A 16,136-nucleotide genomic window follows, 5' to 3' on the forward strand; every position below is an offset into this window, starting at 1 on the left:
TGGTTTCCCAGCCACCCTCATAAGGCACATACTCTCTACCCCGAGTCTAGCACGGTAGCAGTGGGAGTACTCGGAGACCATAAGAGAGCACCTCTCAGGCGCTTCCAGATTCTAATCTACTGGGCAGGAAAGAGGCCACACAAAAGCACACAACAATGAAGGTAGGATTGCACTGGTCATAGTACCATGAGAGGCCCTCAACTCCAAGATATTGAATGTTCAGAAAATCAGCTTCAGCACATGCTACATGGCTGAGGACAGCGTTAGTGAAGCATAAACTATATGCCTGGTGTTAGTGAGGCATGAACCATATGCCTGGTGTTACTGAACCATAATATATATCTGGAGTAAGTGAAACTTAATCTATATCTCTGATGCTCGTCTGTAAAAGAAGCATTAGCTATATGTCTGATGCCAGGTTGTTAGCGAAGCAAACTATATGGCTGGCATTAGCGAAGCTTAAACTATATGTGATGTTTGAGATATATATATCCGGTAATCGGAGAAGTTTGCTGGATGTTGAATGAGGAGCATGACCCACTTGCCCTCTCTGAACCTACGAAGGATTGTGCCACTAAAGCATACACAGAGAGCGTTTGGAAGGGATTCAGAAGGGAGAACTCTCTTTTCTGATCGTGCTGGAGACAGGCAATTTTTCGAGGCTTACATGAACAAGTGAGCACTTTGCAAAAACTATAAATAAACGTGAACAGTTGTATTTTGAATATTTTCCACTCCAACATAATGCGAGTAAAATAAGACCAGGATTTGCCTATCTATTTTGAAAAACGAACTTACCTGCATTATGGGATATGAAGTTTAACGGACTGGTCATGTGACTTATTACTTCAAAGCATGCACATTTGCACCTTGCCTGGGATATTGCCTCCACCTGTGAACAAGGCGGCATTGACCGCCGAAACGCGTAAGGAAACGGAGGCTGTTTCTGTGCTGCCAAACCATGAATAAATGCAGTTGTTTCCAGCATCGGGCCTCTTTCTTGTTGCCTTGGATGAATTGGGTGGGCTGCTCCGTGCCCATCGCTTTTAGAGGTCGCCCTGAAGGGTCGAGGGCTCCGGTAATCGGAGAAGTTTGCTGGATATATATATATATATATATATATATATATATATATATATATATATATATAGATATATAGATAGATAGATAGATAGATAGATAGATAGATAGATAGATATATATATATATATATATATCCGCTTCGCGATTAGGTGGGAAGTAGGGGACCCACGGACGCTTATTCCCCCAGCATATCCGTTAAAGACTCCCGCTGCAGCTTGTGATATTCCAGCCAGGTGCATGATGGGACCGGTAGTTCGTGGCATGGGACTACTGGATATCAGCACGAGTTGCAGCTGGGCCCTTCACTATTTTGGTGGGAGGAGCTCTATGAACATTAGAGGGGACTCTTTTCAATGGACGGAGGCATTTGAGAAAGGCTGTGTGTCGAAACCGGTCATGCCGAATTCTTGTGAATAAAGCATCCAGGCAAGCCCCGCTGTGTCCCTTTCTTCGTTCTTGAATGAATGGGGGAAGCTGCTGTGATATATATATATACACACACACACACACACAAAGTTACTGAACCGGCGTCTCCAGGTATGCTACCAGTGGGAAAGCGTGGCTGGAAGTGAAGGCTCAGAGACGGTTTGTTTCCCAGTACAGTGCTACGGTTTCAACCTAACCACGTTCAAAATCAGCCTCTTACTTCAAGTAATTCAAAAAATCCGGCTGACAGAGACATTCATCCGTGCCACGAACAAACTGCATGATGGGACTTGCAGTCTTTAATCACTAAAGTGCTTGAGTGTTCTCAGATAAAATGTAGCTCAGGTGTGCACCCGCTACTTTAAAAGGAGGGGCCAAATATAAAAGACTCAAAAACAAGAAACCCCAAGCACCCGAGGCGTTTGAGAAAGGCTATTGCCGAAACGAGTCATGCCATAAGTCTGAATAAATGGTTTAAGGAAGCCCCACCTGTCCCCTTGTCTACTTCTAAAGTAGGAGGTGGTGTATATATATATATATATATATATATATATATATATATATATATATATTGTTTTTTGTTCAGCCCAATGTATATGTCTGATGCTAGGCTGTTAGTGCAGCGTAAACTATGCCTGGCGTTAGTGAAGTGTAAACTATATGTCTGGTGTTAGTGAAGCGTAAACTATGCTTCCGGTGTTAGTGAGGCATAAACAATATGTCCAGCGTCAGGGTGTTATCGAAGCATTATCTACATGTCCAGAAGTTCAGCAGAAGCAAGTACTAACTGATTTCTGTTAGAAGGCAGCTGTAGTAGAGTCTGGTAGACAGTAAGTTTAACAAGCTCCATTTCTGTACTCACCTGTAACGTGTACCAGAAGGTGAGAGTCAGAGAGCTGGTGGTTTCGTTGACAGGGTAGTGCCCAGGGATGCCAGTGCAGAACATGATCATATTCACCAGTGCCAAGAAACTTTGCCAGTGATCGACCTGGTCCAACAACGCCCTGTGAGAAACAAAAGAACAGAATTTAAAATACCATGTTTTATGTCATATGTAAAGCAAATATGTGATGCAAATTGTCATCTACAGTTTTAAATTACACTGGCCCATCGAAAACCAAGAATACTGCTCCTTTAAAGCAATCAGTGCTTTCTTGCCCAAAAACATATCAAACATTACTGAGACTCAGCTTTAAACAAGTTTAATATCTTGAAATACCTTTTAGGGTGCGGTACCATGAATTCCTTTGTCATGGGTATACTTTGAACTGGAGAATAGAGATATAAAAAAAAGAACACATGCAGGTTTGTGTCTAGATTATACTCACTGTAGGAAGCAGTGAGAGGAGTCAAGCGTAAAACCAACCGCCCCCCCAATTAGGGTAGGATGTAAGATACTGGCTAGATTTGACTCCCTTTCATCTTTAGAACAAAATGATGGACAGATAAAATTCCCTTAGTTGCCTCAGCCCAGCATGCTGGTAGCCAAGGTTCATTCCGATTGCTCAAAGAATGTTAGTAGCCCATGATGATCACATCACACACAAAAGAAGAGGAGAGAGGTTCTTCTTTTGCATTCTCCCCATTATAAGCTTTGATATCCACAAAAAGAGGAAAAGGAGGCATAGGTAGGTGTATGTAGAAACGCACCTCTCTCTGGAAACACGCAAGGTTTCCTAAAACTGCCCTCACACACTAGGTAGTGGGATGCTTCATCATAGGGCTGCTACAACATCCCTGCACAGACCAACTCCTGGGATGGAGCAAAGGGAGTAGGAAGACAATACAAGCAAGTATGTGTTGGGATCCACCCAGTAAACTACATATAGATAGACATTGATATGATAAGTGTAAACCTACCTCAAGAATACACTTAAAAAATCTTCAATCATGGGTTCCTTGGATAGGATTAAAACTTATAAGAAAATGGAGATGGCCTAGGGGATAATAAGGACCACTTTGTCTCTCCTATCTGCTTCGATGTCGATATGTTTTGCCCACTTTTACCGCCCTTCCTCAGGAATAGCAATCCCGTTCTTATAAATCCCTTGTCAGGTAAATATCCTGATATTCAAAGGGATATAGGATAAAAAAAACTTTTTACATTTAAAGACTGTTGGAACTGGCCCTTTTTATCAGAGTCATCCCATCACTTTTTGCCTTCTCCTGCATTTTTCGTGGCCTGCTTTTGTTGGTTTTATGACTCGGGCACTTTACCACTGCTGATCAGTGCTAAAATGCATGTGGTCTCCCTTGTAAGCTTTTGAAGATTGGTCTACACATGTTTGGTATATTTAATTTACCTGCAAGTCCCTTGTACAGTGGTATCCCATATACCCAGAGCCTGTAAATTAAATGCTACGAGTGGGCCTGCAGCGCTGCATGCGGCACCCACTGAAGTAGTCTTTCAAATGTGTCTCAGGACTCTGGAGGGCCTATGAGCGCAGTTTACTTACGTGGTGATGAGGCACTAAAAAAAAAAGTGGTTTCCACGTCTGAAACTCCCCTTTTACAACATATAATTCACCCTTAAGGTAGGCCCTAGCTAGCCCTATGGGCAGGGTGCTGTGTAGGTAAAAGGTAGGACATGTGCCTTAACTGTGTGGCATGTCCTGGTAGTGACAAACAGCCTATCTGGTTTCTCAATGCTGTGAGGCTTCCTTCTCACATGTTTGCATTTGGAATTCCCTGATATGTGCTTCAATGGTAATTTCTGATATGAGAGGGGTAGCGTGGCTATCTTTGACATAGTAGTAACAAATCCTGCTTATTGGTGAAAGCAGATGTGCGATTACTATTTTAGAAATGCCACTTTTCGAAGTGGGCTTTCTGTGAGCTTATGAGTCTTTGTGCCCTGCTTGCATGTGTATTCACTTGTCTGGTTTAGAATGACAGGGGAAAGGGGGTGTGCATTCACTCTAGACAGTCACAAGGGGGGTTGAGGTGTGTCCTGCCTCTCCTGGGTGACTCAGCGGTAGGCTGAATAAACCTTGGCTGCATTTAGATGGTTGGGAGGAGTTTTCCTCGCACCTGAATATGCCTGGTCTGAATTTAGAATGGTGGGAACAGTTGCACCTGCACCTGAATAGGGCTGTGCCTGACTTTCACAATGCCATCTCCGCTCCCCTGTAGTGTGTCTGGGGCCAGCGTTTGGGATGTGAATAGGGGTGTTGTGCACTTCTGAAAAGTGTATGAAGTGCCCCCAGAATAAACACTTTTGAAATATAAGTACAGGGGCTATGACCCCCTGATTGTAGACACTGCATGGGACTTGTAGCCAGATGCTGCTGGCTCTGCATAGTACCAGAGGACTGCTGGATTGCCAGGAGGAATCGCCTTGGGACTTGACTCCTCTGGGGTGCTGACCTGCTGCCCGTTGGGCTGAAAGAAGGGCTGCTGATCTGCCCTGAGGACTCTTGTGCTGGCCTGCCAACCTGCACCTTGCTGGTGTGCCCCCAATGCCCTCCAAGAAGTGCTGTTATGCCCCTTGTCTTGGTAAACTAGAGCGCATGGTGCCAGAAAGCGTGTGCCGAGAGCTGTGACTGGTTCTTTGGCAGGAGTGTGTGTGGAGGGCTGCTCCCTGCCTTTTCTTGGACCCAGCATGAACGGGAGGGGCTTTTTGCCCTGCCATACCGGCTTCGCGAGATCGCGCCGAGGCGCCGATCAATCTCGTCCTGCTGTAGAAACCAGCAGAGTCGTCTTCTGCCTTCCTGTGAAGCGTTCCCGCTACAGCACCCCAGGGAACCAGCAGGGACCTTCTGGAGGGCTACCATCCTGGCGTGCACTCTGAAGCCCCCCCCATCTCCCCACCCAGGGGAACAAGCCAGCATCTACCCTGGCGAATCTCCTGTGTGCCCGGACACCAGCATTCTCTTTCTATAGACCCACGGGGCTCCCAGACGTGGTCTGTCCACACTCCCCGCATTCGGAAAGAAGCTGAGCGAGGACGCCAAAGTCGACGGCAGCGGTGGCCGACTCAAGGTCATCATCCATTGGAACTCCCTCACACTGAACAGTACGAGTGCTTTTGTTGGGGACATTTTCCCTCCCGAGTGCTCACGGTCCAGAGAAGGGGGGACAGGGTTAGGGGGTGGTGCTAAAATTGCCCTGCTTGGCTTCGGTTGTTGGGTTGCCGGCAGGACTGCATCATGCTCCATACAGCTAGGTGCCAGGTTTCCGCCCTCATTGTGCTTCGTGCGGCTGGCCAGAGCCTGCTGCACTCCTAGCTGCGTTGGGGCCAATTTGGAGGCCGGGGATCACGTGGATCGCCGCATTTCTACAGAATACGATGGGATCTTTCAAACAGGCCTATCACTTATGGTGGGTTCCAATTAATGTCTAAACCGGTAAGGGAATCTCAAGTGTGCCACACCCGGGGAATACCTACACAACCATGAGGGTTGATGATAATTTGGGACTACTGTTTTCTTATATCCTGATATGGTGCTGTGGGACAGTTCATGACCCGAGATATAAATGTATGTAGTGGTGTGCCCCGTGTGGGAACTGCTGATTATGTACAGTGATTTTTTTTAATGATGTGTGCAATCCACAAGCCTTTACTTGATTGCATTACCTTGTGATGCTATGACAATTGGCCCATTGGCAAAGTGGTTTTATGGTCAATGCGTTGTAATGACAAGTGTCTAGTGGCACAGTGATTTATGTGATTGTGGTCTAATGTGTTTTTATGCATAATACAAAGGATATTTTTATATAACCTTGTGTGGATTCTCTTTTTGTGGTGTGGCTAGTGTGTCACTGGTGTGTGTGTGTGGGTTGGTTGGTTGCACGAAGGCTTTACACATTGCCTCTGGGGATAAGCCTGACTGCTCTGCCAAGCTACCAAGGGGGTGGGCAGGGGTTATCTTGGGTATGTAACTCCCTTACTCTGACTAGAGTGATGGGATTTGCCTGGCATAGGTGTTTACCCTAGCCAACCAGAAACCACATTTCTAACAATGACCTTCCTTGTCACTTTGTGTGGACTCTCTCGGGTGTTTCAAGTTTCATCTGTAAAGCTGAACTGGAGTGAAAGTGGGAGAATCTCCCCCGTTGTCACACTTATCAAAGGCTGGATGCCACTTTTTCATGCCTCTCTCCACTCAGTGAGCGGCTTAGCCAAGACTCCCTCCCAATCTTTGGCCAGTATGCTGCCTAGCCAAGACTTCCTCCCAATCCTTAGCACAGTATGCTGCAGTCAAGACTCCCTCCCAATCCTTGCCACAGTATGCTGCCTAGCCAAGACTCCCTCCTAATCCTTGGCACAGAATGCTGCCTAGCCAAGTTTACATCCTAATCCTTGGCACAGTAAGCTGCCTAGCCAAGACTCCCTTCGATTCCTTGGCACAGGCACAGTATGCTGCCTAGTCGTTCTACTCCCTGGCACAGGATGCGGGAGAGACAACATTTCGATAGTCTCCTTAGTGATACCAGAGGGTGCTGGCTAGCTAAGACTCTCTACAATATCTTTGCACAGGATGCTGGCTAGCCAAGATTTCCCCAGTTTCAGTGCCATGGGCTCATGATGCCGGCTAGCTTGCATTCCCTTAGATTCCTTGGCATGAGCACAGTTCTCCGTGTAGCCAAGGCTCCCTTAGATTTACTTCCACGGGCATAGGATGATGGCTAGTCAAGATTCAATTAGAATCTGCACCACAGCCACACAAGGCAGGCTAGCTAAAACACACAGTTTAATTGCACCCTATCACAGTGTGGGTGCTTCTTAGCTGGGCAGTGGAGAGCACTGTTTATCCCTGGTGCGTCTGGGATTTAGAAACGATTGCACTCCAGCTGGATAACCAAATTGCTCCTTTAGAACAGCTGGGAAGTGCAACATGGCATCTGGCAAGCGCAACAGCAGAGCAGTGAAGACTTATTTCAGGAAGCGGTGGAGGACTTGAACTTTTGTCTTGTTTAATTGTCTGGGCTATACAGTATCTGGCATGATGCCTAAAAAAAAAACAGGTTTTATGTATTGGTAGTGAAATAGGGCAGAATTTCAGACCAGGATTGCCCCTGGCAAGGCTCAGACACAATGCTTACACAGGGGGTGGAGGGGGGGCACTACAATGGGAACATTTGGGCAGTGCTCGGTAGACTTTGTGAAGTCGTAGGTTTACTACAGGTTGTGTTCACTGAAGTCACTGAATGGAGCGGAGGAGTTAGCCAGGATACTAGAATATAGAGAACGTTTCCTGGGATAATTCAGTCCTAAATAATATAAACAAGCATTGGAAGTGTTCTGACGGGGCAGTGGGAGAGTGGAAGCAGCCTCGACGTGGGAGTGGTGTGGGAGGCAGGAGGAAGTCAGGACCGGGAAGAGGGGAGACTGCTTGCTAGAAGAACATGCACACTCATGGAGCACATTAACAAGGACGTTGCCTGACTTCCACAGTTGGGGTCCCCTATGTCAATGCCTACAATGCAGAAGAGAATATAATGTGCGCTCCGTCTAGCCTGAAAATTAGACATTCGAAGAGACTAGAACCACCAGCCGTATAAAGTCATTTTTGCACGATGCGCTGCGTCTCAGCAGGTAACCTTTGAAATCTAGGAGTGAGAAGGGATTACAAACACCACAAGCCATCAAATTCACACAAACTAACCCTCAAGAAACACATCACCAAGAGAACACAAGTCGATAATTCTGCACATCGCCACTGAGCTTTTATTTTGGAGAGACTTGCAAAGATTCCCAATTACAGGAACAATTAAGAGACAGATTCAGGAGATGAGCAGGGGGAGGGGGTCTCTTTGTCTCCGGTAAACCCAGTAAAGCTATGTTATGGTTGGGATGGTATTTTTGCCCATAACTGTGCTTGGGGTGGTCCTAGGAGGATGGGACCACCACCGAATCATGCAGCATGATGTGTTCTTTGGGTTCAAGGCTTCTGCTTGGTTTTCTCCCTGTTAGGGAGGACCCCAAAATCATCACATTTCTCACTGCTTACTATATTTTCATTTTCACTTTTTTGAGATGACTATATGCATTTTAGCATGTAAAGATAGTTACTTGTTTTACTAAAGGTATGTGAGGTTTCGGTTTTATTAATTGGGATGAGATGAGTTTCACGAAGTGGGTTGCACATTGAAAACATGGAATTCATGCAAAAACTCTGGAGTTAGCCAATCAAAGGCGCAGCAAAGTATTATGGGTCGAAATTCTAGAGTGCAGTGAATATTATAGTATTAGCTCTCAGCTGAGCAGGAGAGCTGTGCTTGAGAAATGTTTTGATATTAGATACTACAATATTCACTGCACTCTAGAATCTCGTCCCATAATGCTTTGCAGGGCCTTTGGTTGGGATTGTATTTTTGGCCATAACTGTGCTTGGGGTGGTTTTAGTAGGATGGGACCACCACCGAATCGTTCAGCACGATGTGCTCTTTGTGTTCAAGGCATCTGCTTTGTTCTCCCCCTAGGTTAGGCAGGACCACAAAATCACCACCTCTCTCACTGCTTGCTATATTTTCATTTTCACTTTTCTGAGATGACTATATGCATTTTAGCATACAAAGACAGAGATGCTTGTTGTTTTACCAAAGGTGTGTGAGGTTTCTGTTTAATTAATTGGGATGAGATGGAATGGAGTCACAGAGCTGAGTTCGAATTCTGCATGGTGGGACTACGACAACTTGGCCCACCCCTAGTTCCCACGCATTTAAGAAGCAAAAAAGTCCAGGGGAACCCCAAGAATGAGACGTCTAAACACAGCCACAAACCTCATCCAATCTTGCAGTAGAGCACTAATCTAAGCTGCTAAGCGATAATAGTATCTATGGAACATAGAATGAAGGCTGGGGAGACTGCTTCTATCACTCCAGGTGCATAAACGTTATCATGAGGAATACCTTTACCACTGCAGATTCAGGCTCCTAACAAAAGTTAGGAGCGTGGTGTCCCAGGACACCCCCACGCCGCACGGCCACCAGCTGTAGGCGCGGCTCCCCCAGCACCACAGGTCCTTCCCTGACCTCGGTGCCCCCTCGCTGCTGCTCGCATTTTCGACCGTTTTTCCCGTTTTTCTGCCCCTCTGTGCCCAGTTACAGTGTTCTGTATTTCCACCGTTTGTCTACTGTTTAGTGCTTCGTTTTTGTACAGTAGGTTCTTGCGCCTTGTATTTCGCTCACTGTTCCCCTGGTGTGATTCCCCCCCTCCGCCCCCGTTTCCCGACGCTGCCCCCTCGCGGACCTGCCCCTTTTCTTTCTGTTAACCTCATTGGCCCCCCCCGCTCCCGCCTCCCAGCTGCTCCTCCCTCCCACTTGGCTTTAAATGGTCCCCGCGCGGCGTAGGCGAGTGTGACCTGTCCCAGGACACCCCCACGCCGCACGGCCACCAGCTGTAGGCGCGGCTCCCCCAGCACCACAGGTCCTTCCCTGACCTCGGTGCCCCCTCGCTGCTGCTCGCATTTTCGACCGTTTTTCCCGTTTTTCTGCCCCTCTGTGCCCAGTTAGTGTTCTGTATTTCCACCGTTTGTCTACTGTTTAGTGCTTCGTTTTTGTACAGTAGGATCTTGCGCCTTGTATTTCGCTCACTGTTCCCCTGGTGTGATCCCCCCCCCCTCTGCCCCCCGCTTCCCGCCGCTGCCCCGCCCCTTTTCTTTCTGTTAACCCCATTGCCCCCCCCGCTCCCGCCTCCCAGCTGCTCCTCCCTCCCACTTCGCCTTAAATGGACCCCGCACGTACGCGCAGCGTTCACGCGCAGCGGGCACGCCGATTGTGCGCCGAAGGCGCACCAAAGGCAAGCCCGTCTACTCCCGTCCGCGCCTGGACCGCGCCCAGCGCCAGAACCCATGGTCCTCGCCGATGCCAGCCCACACGACGGACCTACGACGCCGCCACCCTCAACGCACTCAAACCCGACCGGAACCCAGCCTGCTACAGAGCCACCCCGAAACGCACCCACGGACCCTTCACCTGCCGAGCCTGCAAATCCACCTACCTCCGGACCTGCACCGCACCCACCAAGCCAAGCACCAACAGCAACCACCTCAAGTGCATCCTGCTCAACACCCGCTACATCCACAGACACGCCGTCGAACTCTGGAACATGCTCGACACAACATCACCAGACGTCGCCTTCCTCACGGAAACCTGGATGAACGCCTCCTCAGCACCCGACATCGCCATCGCCGTCCCGGACGGATACAAGATCACCCGGAAGGACCGCGTCAACCAGACTGGAGGAGGCATCGCCATCGTACACAAGAACACCATCCGCATCATGACCAACTCCGACGACACCCTCACCGCCGCCGAACACCTCCACTTCCAGATTCACACCGACCCCAAGACCACACTCAGATGCACCCTCATCTACAGACCCCCGGGACCACGCACACAATTCAGCGAAGACATCGCTGACTTCATCAGCCCGCACGCCCTCCCCTCCGCTGACTACATCCTCCTAGGGGACCTCAACTTCCACCTGGAGAACAAAAAGGACAACCTCGCCAACCTCGGACTCAAGCAACTGGTGAACACCCCCACCCACTACGCCGGCCACACGCTTGACCCAATCTTCTCCTCCAGCAAGTACATCTCCTTCAGCCACTCCACCGGACTTCATTGGACTGACCACAGCTGCGTCCACTTCAGCTTCAGAAGAACAACGACCCACCACCACCCGCAACAGGTTCCTCGCAGGAGCTGGAGCAAGATCACCGCCGACCAGCTCACCACCTCCCTCCCGCCAGCACAACGGACCCCAACGAAGCAGCCCGCAACCTCACACAGTGGATCACCAACTGCGCAGACGACCTCGCACCACTGAAGACCCCTCCCAGCGGACCCGGCAGCAAGAAAGCCTCCTGGTTCACCGACGAACTTAAGAACTCCAAGAAGAACTGCCGCACCCTCGAGAAAGCCTGGCGCATCGACCAGACCACAGACAACATGACTGCCCTCAAGCACGCCACCCGCAAATACCACCAGCTGATCCGCACCACCAAGAAGACAGCATTCAAAGAACGACTGGACAACAACGCCCACAACAGCAAGGAACTCTTCAGCATCGTCAAAGAGCACACTAACCCCAGCGCCGGAAACAACGACATCACTCCCTCGCAAGACCTCTGCAACTCACTCGCCTCGTTCTTCCACCGCAAGATCGCCGACATACACAACAGCTTCGACGCACAGACCACGCACCCAACCACTGAACCAACGCCCCCCACCACCACCCTCTGCGCCTGGACCCCGGTCAGCACCGAAGACACCACCCGCACGATGAACACCATCCACTCCGGATCCCCTACCGACCCCTGCCCCCACCACGTCTTCAACAAGGCCGACTCCACCATCGCACCCCATCGCCGGGACATCATCAACACCTCCTTCAACACCGCCACCTTCCCGGAGAGCTGGAAGCACGCCGAGCTCAGCGCCCTCCTGAAGAAACCAACAGCGGGCCCCACCGACCTCAAGAACTTCCGCCCCATCTCGCTCCTTCCCTTTCCTGCCAAAGTCATCGAGAAGACCGTAAACAGACAGCTTGCCGCCTTCCTCGAGACAAACGGATCCCTCGACCACTCGCAGTCCGGTTTCCGAGCCAACCACAGCACCGAAACCGCCCTCATCGCAGCCACTGACGACATCAGATCCCTGCTCGACAATGGGGAAACAGCGGCCCTCATCCTCCTGGACCTCTCCGCAGCGTTCGACACTGTCTGCCACCGCACCCTAGTGCAGCGCCTCAGCAACATCGGAATCCAAGAGAAAGCACTGGAGTGGATCATTTCGTTCCTCGACGGAAGAACCCAGAGAGTCCGCCTCCCCCCGTTCAGATCCGAGGCCACCGAAGTCATCTGCGGCGTACCACAAGGATCATCACTCAGCCCCACCCTCTTCAACGTCTACATGAGCCCCCTCGCAGCCATCGCACGCCAACACAACCTCAACATCATCTCCTACACCGACGACACCCAGCTGATCCTCTCCCTCACCAACGACCCCGCCACCGCCAGAACCAGCCTACACGAAGGGATGAAAGACGTCGCCGAGTGGATGAAGAACAGCCGCCTGAAACTGAACTCAGACAAGACGGAAGTCCTCATCCTGGGATCGTCGCCCTCAGCCTGGGACGACTCCTGGTGGCCCCCTGCCCTGGGCACCACTCCCAAGCCAACGGACCACGCACGCAACCTGGGCTTCATCCTGGACTCCTCCCTCTCGATGACCAGACAAGCCAACGCCGTCTCATCATCGTGCTTCAACACCCTGCGCATGCTCCGAAAGATCTTCCGATGGATCCCCACCGAAACCAGGAAGACAGTCACCCAGGCCCTCGTCACCAGCCGACTGGACTATGGAAACACCCTCTATGCCGAAACCACAGCCAAACTTCAAAAAAGACTCCAACGCATCCAGAACTCCTCCGCACAACTCGTCCTGGACATCCCCCGACACAGCCACATCTCCGGCCACCTGAGAAACCTGCACTGGCTCCCCGTCAGCAAGAGGATCACGTTCAGACTCCTCACCCACGCACACAAGGCTCTCCACGACCTGGGCCCCAAATACCTCAACAACCGCCTGACCTTCTACACGCCCACCCGCCAGCTACGGTCGACCAGCCACGCCCTCGCTGCCGTTCCACACATCCACAGAGCCACCGCCGGAGGAAGATCCTTCTCCTACCTGGCTGCCAAGACATAGAACTCCCTCCCCATCCACCTTCGGCTAACCCAGGACCATCTCTCCTTCAGGAAGCAACTCAAGACCTGGCTTTTCGAGCAGTAACGGACCCCTCTCCCCCAGCGCCTTGAGACCCTCCGGGTGAGTAGCGCGCTATACAAATGTTATGATTGATTGATATATACAGGATATGGTAGTGCCTAAACAGGCAACGCAATGTCGACAGATTGCCACCTTTTTGCAATACGCTCCCATTTAAAATCAGACAGCATTAACCTGGAAATTTGTAGGAAGATCTGGGTTCCTCCTCCCTTTGAAAGGAGACTCCCAACCCTAAGTGCATTTAACGGAGTAAGACCTTTTTTAACAGATCTGAGCAATCTTAACCTACATAGCAGATATCGTGAACCCATCATGGACTTCTCTTGTACCAAGAGGTCTTTTGCTGACACGGCACAGCAAAGGTTTACAAATGTGTATTGTTTGTATTCATTTCACAGGTGTTTGTACTACAGGGCTGTTCTGCTTTGGTGCAAGGTGCCTGAGAGAGAGATAAATTAGCCCCTTTCAAGAAGAGTGAAGCCTTATGCTCACAGTATCTGGCAACAGGGCCATCACAACATCCAAGTTCACACAAGAAAGCTGCTCACTAGTAGCTTTACCAGCACTCCTGCTCACTAGTAGCTTTACCAGCACTGCTGCTCATCCCTAGCCCGCCAGCACCGCTGCTCATCGATTGTCCGCCAGCACGGCCGCTCCTCCGCAGCCTGCCAGCACTGCTGCTCATCCATTGCCTGCCAGCACTGCTGCTCATCCATTGCCTGCCAGCACTGCTGCTCATCCATTGCCTGCCAGCACTGCTGCTCATCCATTGCCTGCCAGAATTGCTGCTCCGCCGCAGCCCACCACTACTGCTCCTCTGCAGCCCGCCAACGCTGCTGTTGCTTCTCCACAGCCCACCACCGCTACTCCGCCACAGTCCGCCAGCGCTGTTCCTCCGCAGCCCACCAGCGCTGCTGCTGCTCCTCCGCAGCCCGCCAGCGCTGCTGCTGCTCCTCAGCCCGCTACCGCTGCTGCTCCTCAGCCCGCCACCGCTGCTGCTGCTCCTCCTCAGCCAGCTACCGCTGCTGCTGCTCCTCCTCCTCAGCCCGCCACCGCTGCTGCTGCTCCTCCTAAGCCCGCCACCGCTGCTGCTGCTCCTCCTAAGCCCGCCACCGCTGCTGCTGCTCCTCCTAAGCCCGCCACCGCTGCTGCTGCTCCTCCTAAGCCCGCCACCGCTGCTGCTGCTCCTCAGCCCGCCACCGCTGCTGCTGCTCCTCAGCCTGCCACCGCCGCTGCTGCTCCTCAGCCCGCCACCGCCGCTGCTGCTGCTCCTCAGCCCGCCACCGCTGCTGCTGCTCCTCAGCCCGCCAACGCTGCTGCTGCTCCTCAGCCCACCAACGCTGCTGCTGCTCCTCAGCCCGCCAACGATGCTGCTGCTGCTCCTCAGCCCGCCAACGCTGCTGCTGCTCCTCAGCCCGCCAACGTTGCTGCTGCTCACCCGCAGCCCGCCAGCACTGCTGCTCACCAGCAGCCCGCCAGCACTGCTGCTCACCAGCAGCCCGCCAGCACTGCTGCTCACCAGCAGCCCGCCAGCACTGCTGCTCACCAGCAGCCCGCCAGCACTGCTGCTCACCCACAGACTGCCAGGGCTGCTGCTCACCCGCAACCCGCCAGCACTGTTGCTCACCCGCAACCCGCCAGCACTGCTGCTCACCCGCTCCACTTACTGAGACCGTTGGCATGGCGATGGAGCACATACTGTACCCATGACCGTAATCACTGGGTAAACATCGTTTACCACATATGCAAAACAACGCATGCCATTACAACGCTGTTGTTACAATGACCGCGTTGTTACATCGCATACCATTACAAAGCAAGTCGGAACAACAACTTGCTGTAGGGGCCAGAAGTTGTTGGATTTAAAATCCAACACCTTCTCTACTGTTGCACATACTGAAGTTGGAATAGTAAATTATAATATTGCAACATCCAGCACCCTCCCTGGAGCAAGTAGTTGTTCCGACTTGCGTTGTAAAGGTATTCGATGTATCAACGCAGTTGTTGTAACAACCGCATTGTAATGGCATGCGTTGAAAACGCATGCAAACTAATGTGGCATATTCGATCACTGTGGATCCTATGAGGCACGGTAATCCTTTCAAACAGTTGCAGACAAAGTGGTGAGCTGCAGCATTCTAGTCATTAAAAGTTACTGCACTCCAGTACCTGTCACAACACCAACCAACAGGACTTAGTAACTCGGAAACAGAAAGGCATGTGTATAAGATGTTGGTAGCCAAGGCACAGAGTCAATGCACCTCATAGATTCAGGGAAGTACACGAAGCACTGAGTCGTCGGGATTTGTGGCAAGTGCAGAAGAAAATCAGTACTCCTAGTTCTCAGTCATGGGTATTCTCTCTGAATCCTTCAACAGTAGCATATTCTAAAGAACATTCAGGATTCCTAGAATTTTTATAACATATTTGTAGAACTGGCGTTAACATAGACCTTTCGATTTTATTAAAATGTAATGTTTAACATGCCTTCTTAAATAGGGGCTTTCAACCATTGGCTAACTTCACTGTGAGTGACAGAATGCTGCCCTTTCACAATGAGCACGTCCATGCACAAAGAAGCTTCCTTACGGGATAGGGACTACAATGGCAATGTGTTTTTTTAAACACAAACATGTGCTCTGATCACAGCCCCTTGAAGTCCTTACACACCACAACCCGTTGAAGTGCCAGTCCGAGTGCTCTACAAAATTAGTTTTTGGTTGTTTAGTTACCAACCTTTCCTTATTTATTTATTAAATTTGTAAGGCGCGACTGCTACCCAAAAAGGGTTTCCTGGCGCTGGAGCAGATCAGAAGAATGTATAGCAGCTTATTAGGTTACTGGTTGAAAAGCCAAGTCTTGAGGGATTTGCGGAAAAGTGAGTAGAC

General features: G+C 50.6%; 1 protein-coding gene across 2 annotated transcripts in view; it reads right to left on the bottom strand.

Annotated features, from left to right (window-relative positions):
- Positions 1-16,136, bottom strand: part of IPO13 (importin 13) — a 560,046-nt gene that overhangs the window by 295,670 nt on the left and 248,240 nt on the right. For both annotated transcript variants that reach the window (XM_085602928.1, XM_085602929.1), the window contains one exon: positions 2,372-2,513. In XM_085602928.1, coding sequence (XP_085459054.1) covers positions 2,372-2,513 — 142 coding nt within the window. The remainder of the gene's footprint in view (positions 1-2,371; positions 2,514-16,136) is intronic.

The sequence above is a fragment of the Triturus cristatus genome, chromosome 4_2, assembly GCF_964204655.1.
Source record: "Triturus cristatus chromosome 4_2, aTriCri1.1, whole genome shotgun sequence".
NCBI lineage: Eukaryota > Metazoa > Chordata > Amphibia > Caudata > Salamandridae > Triturus > Triturus cristatus.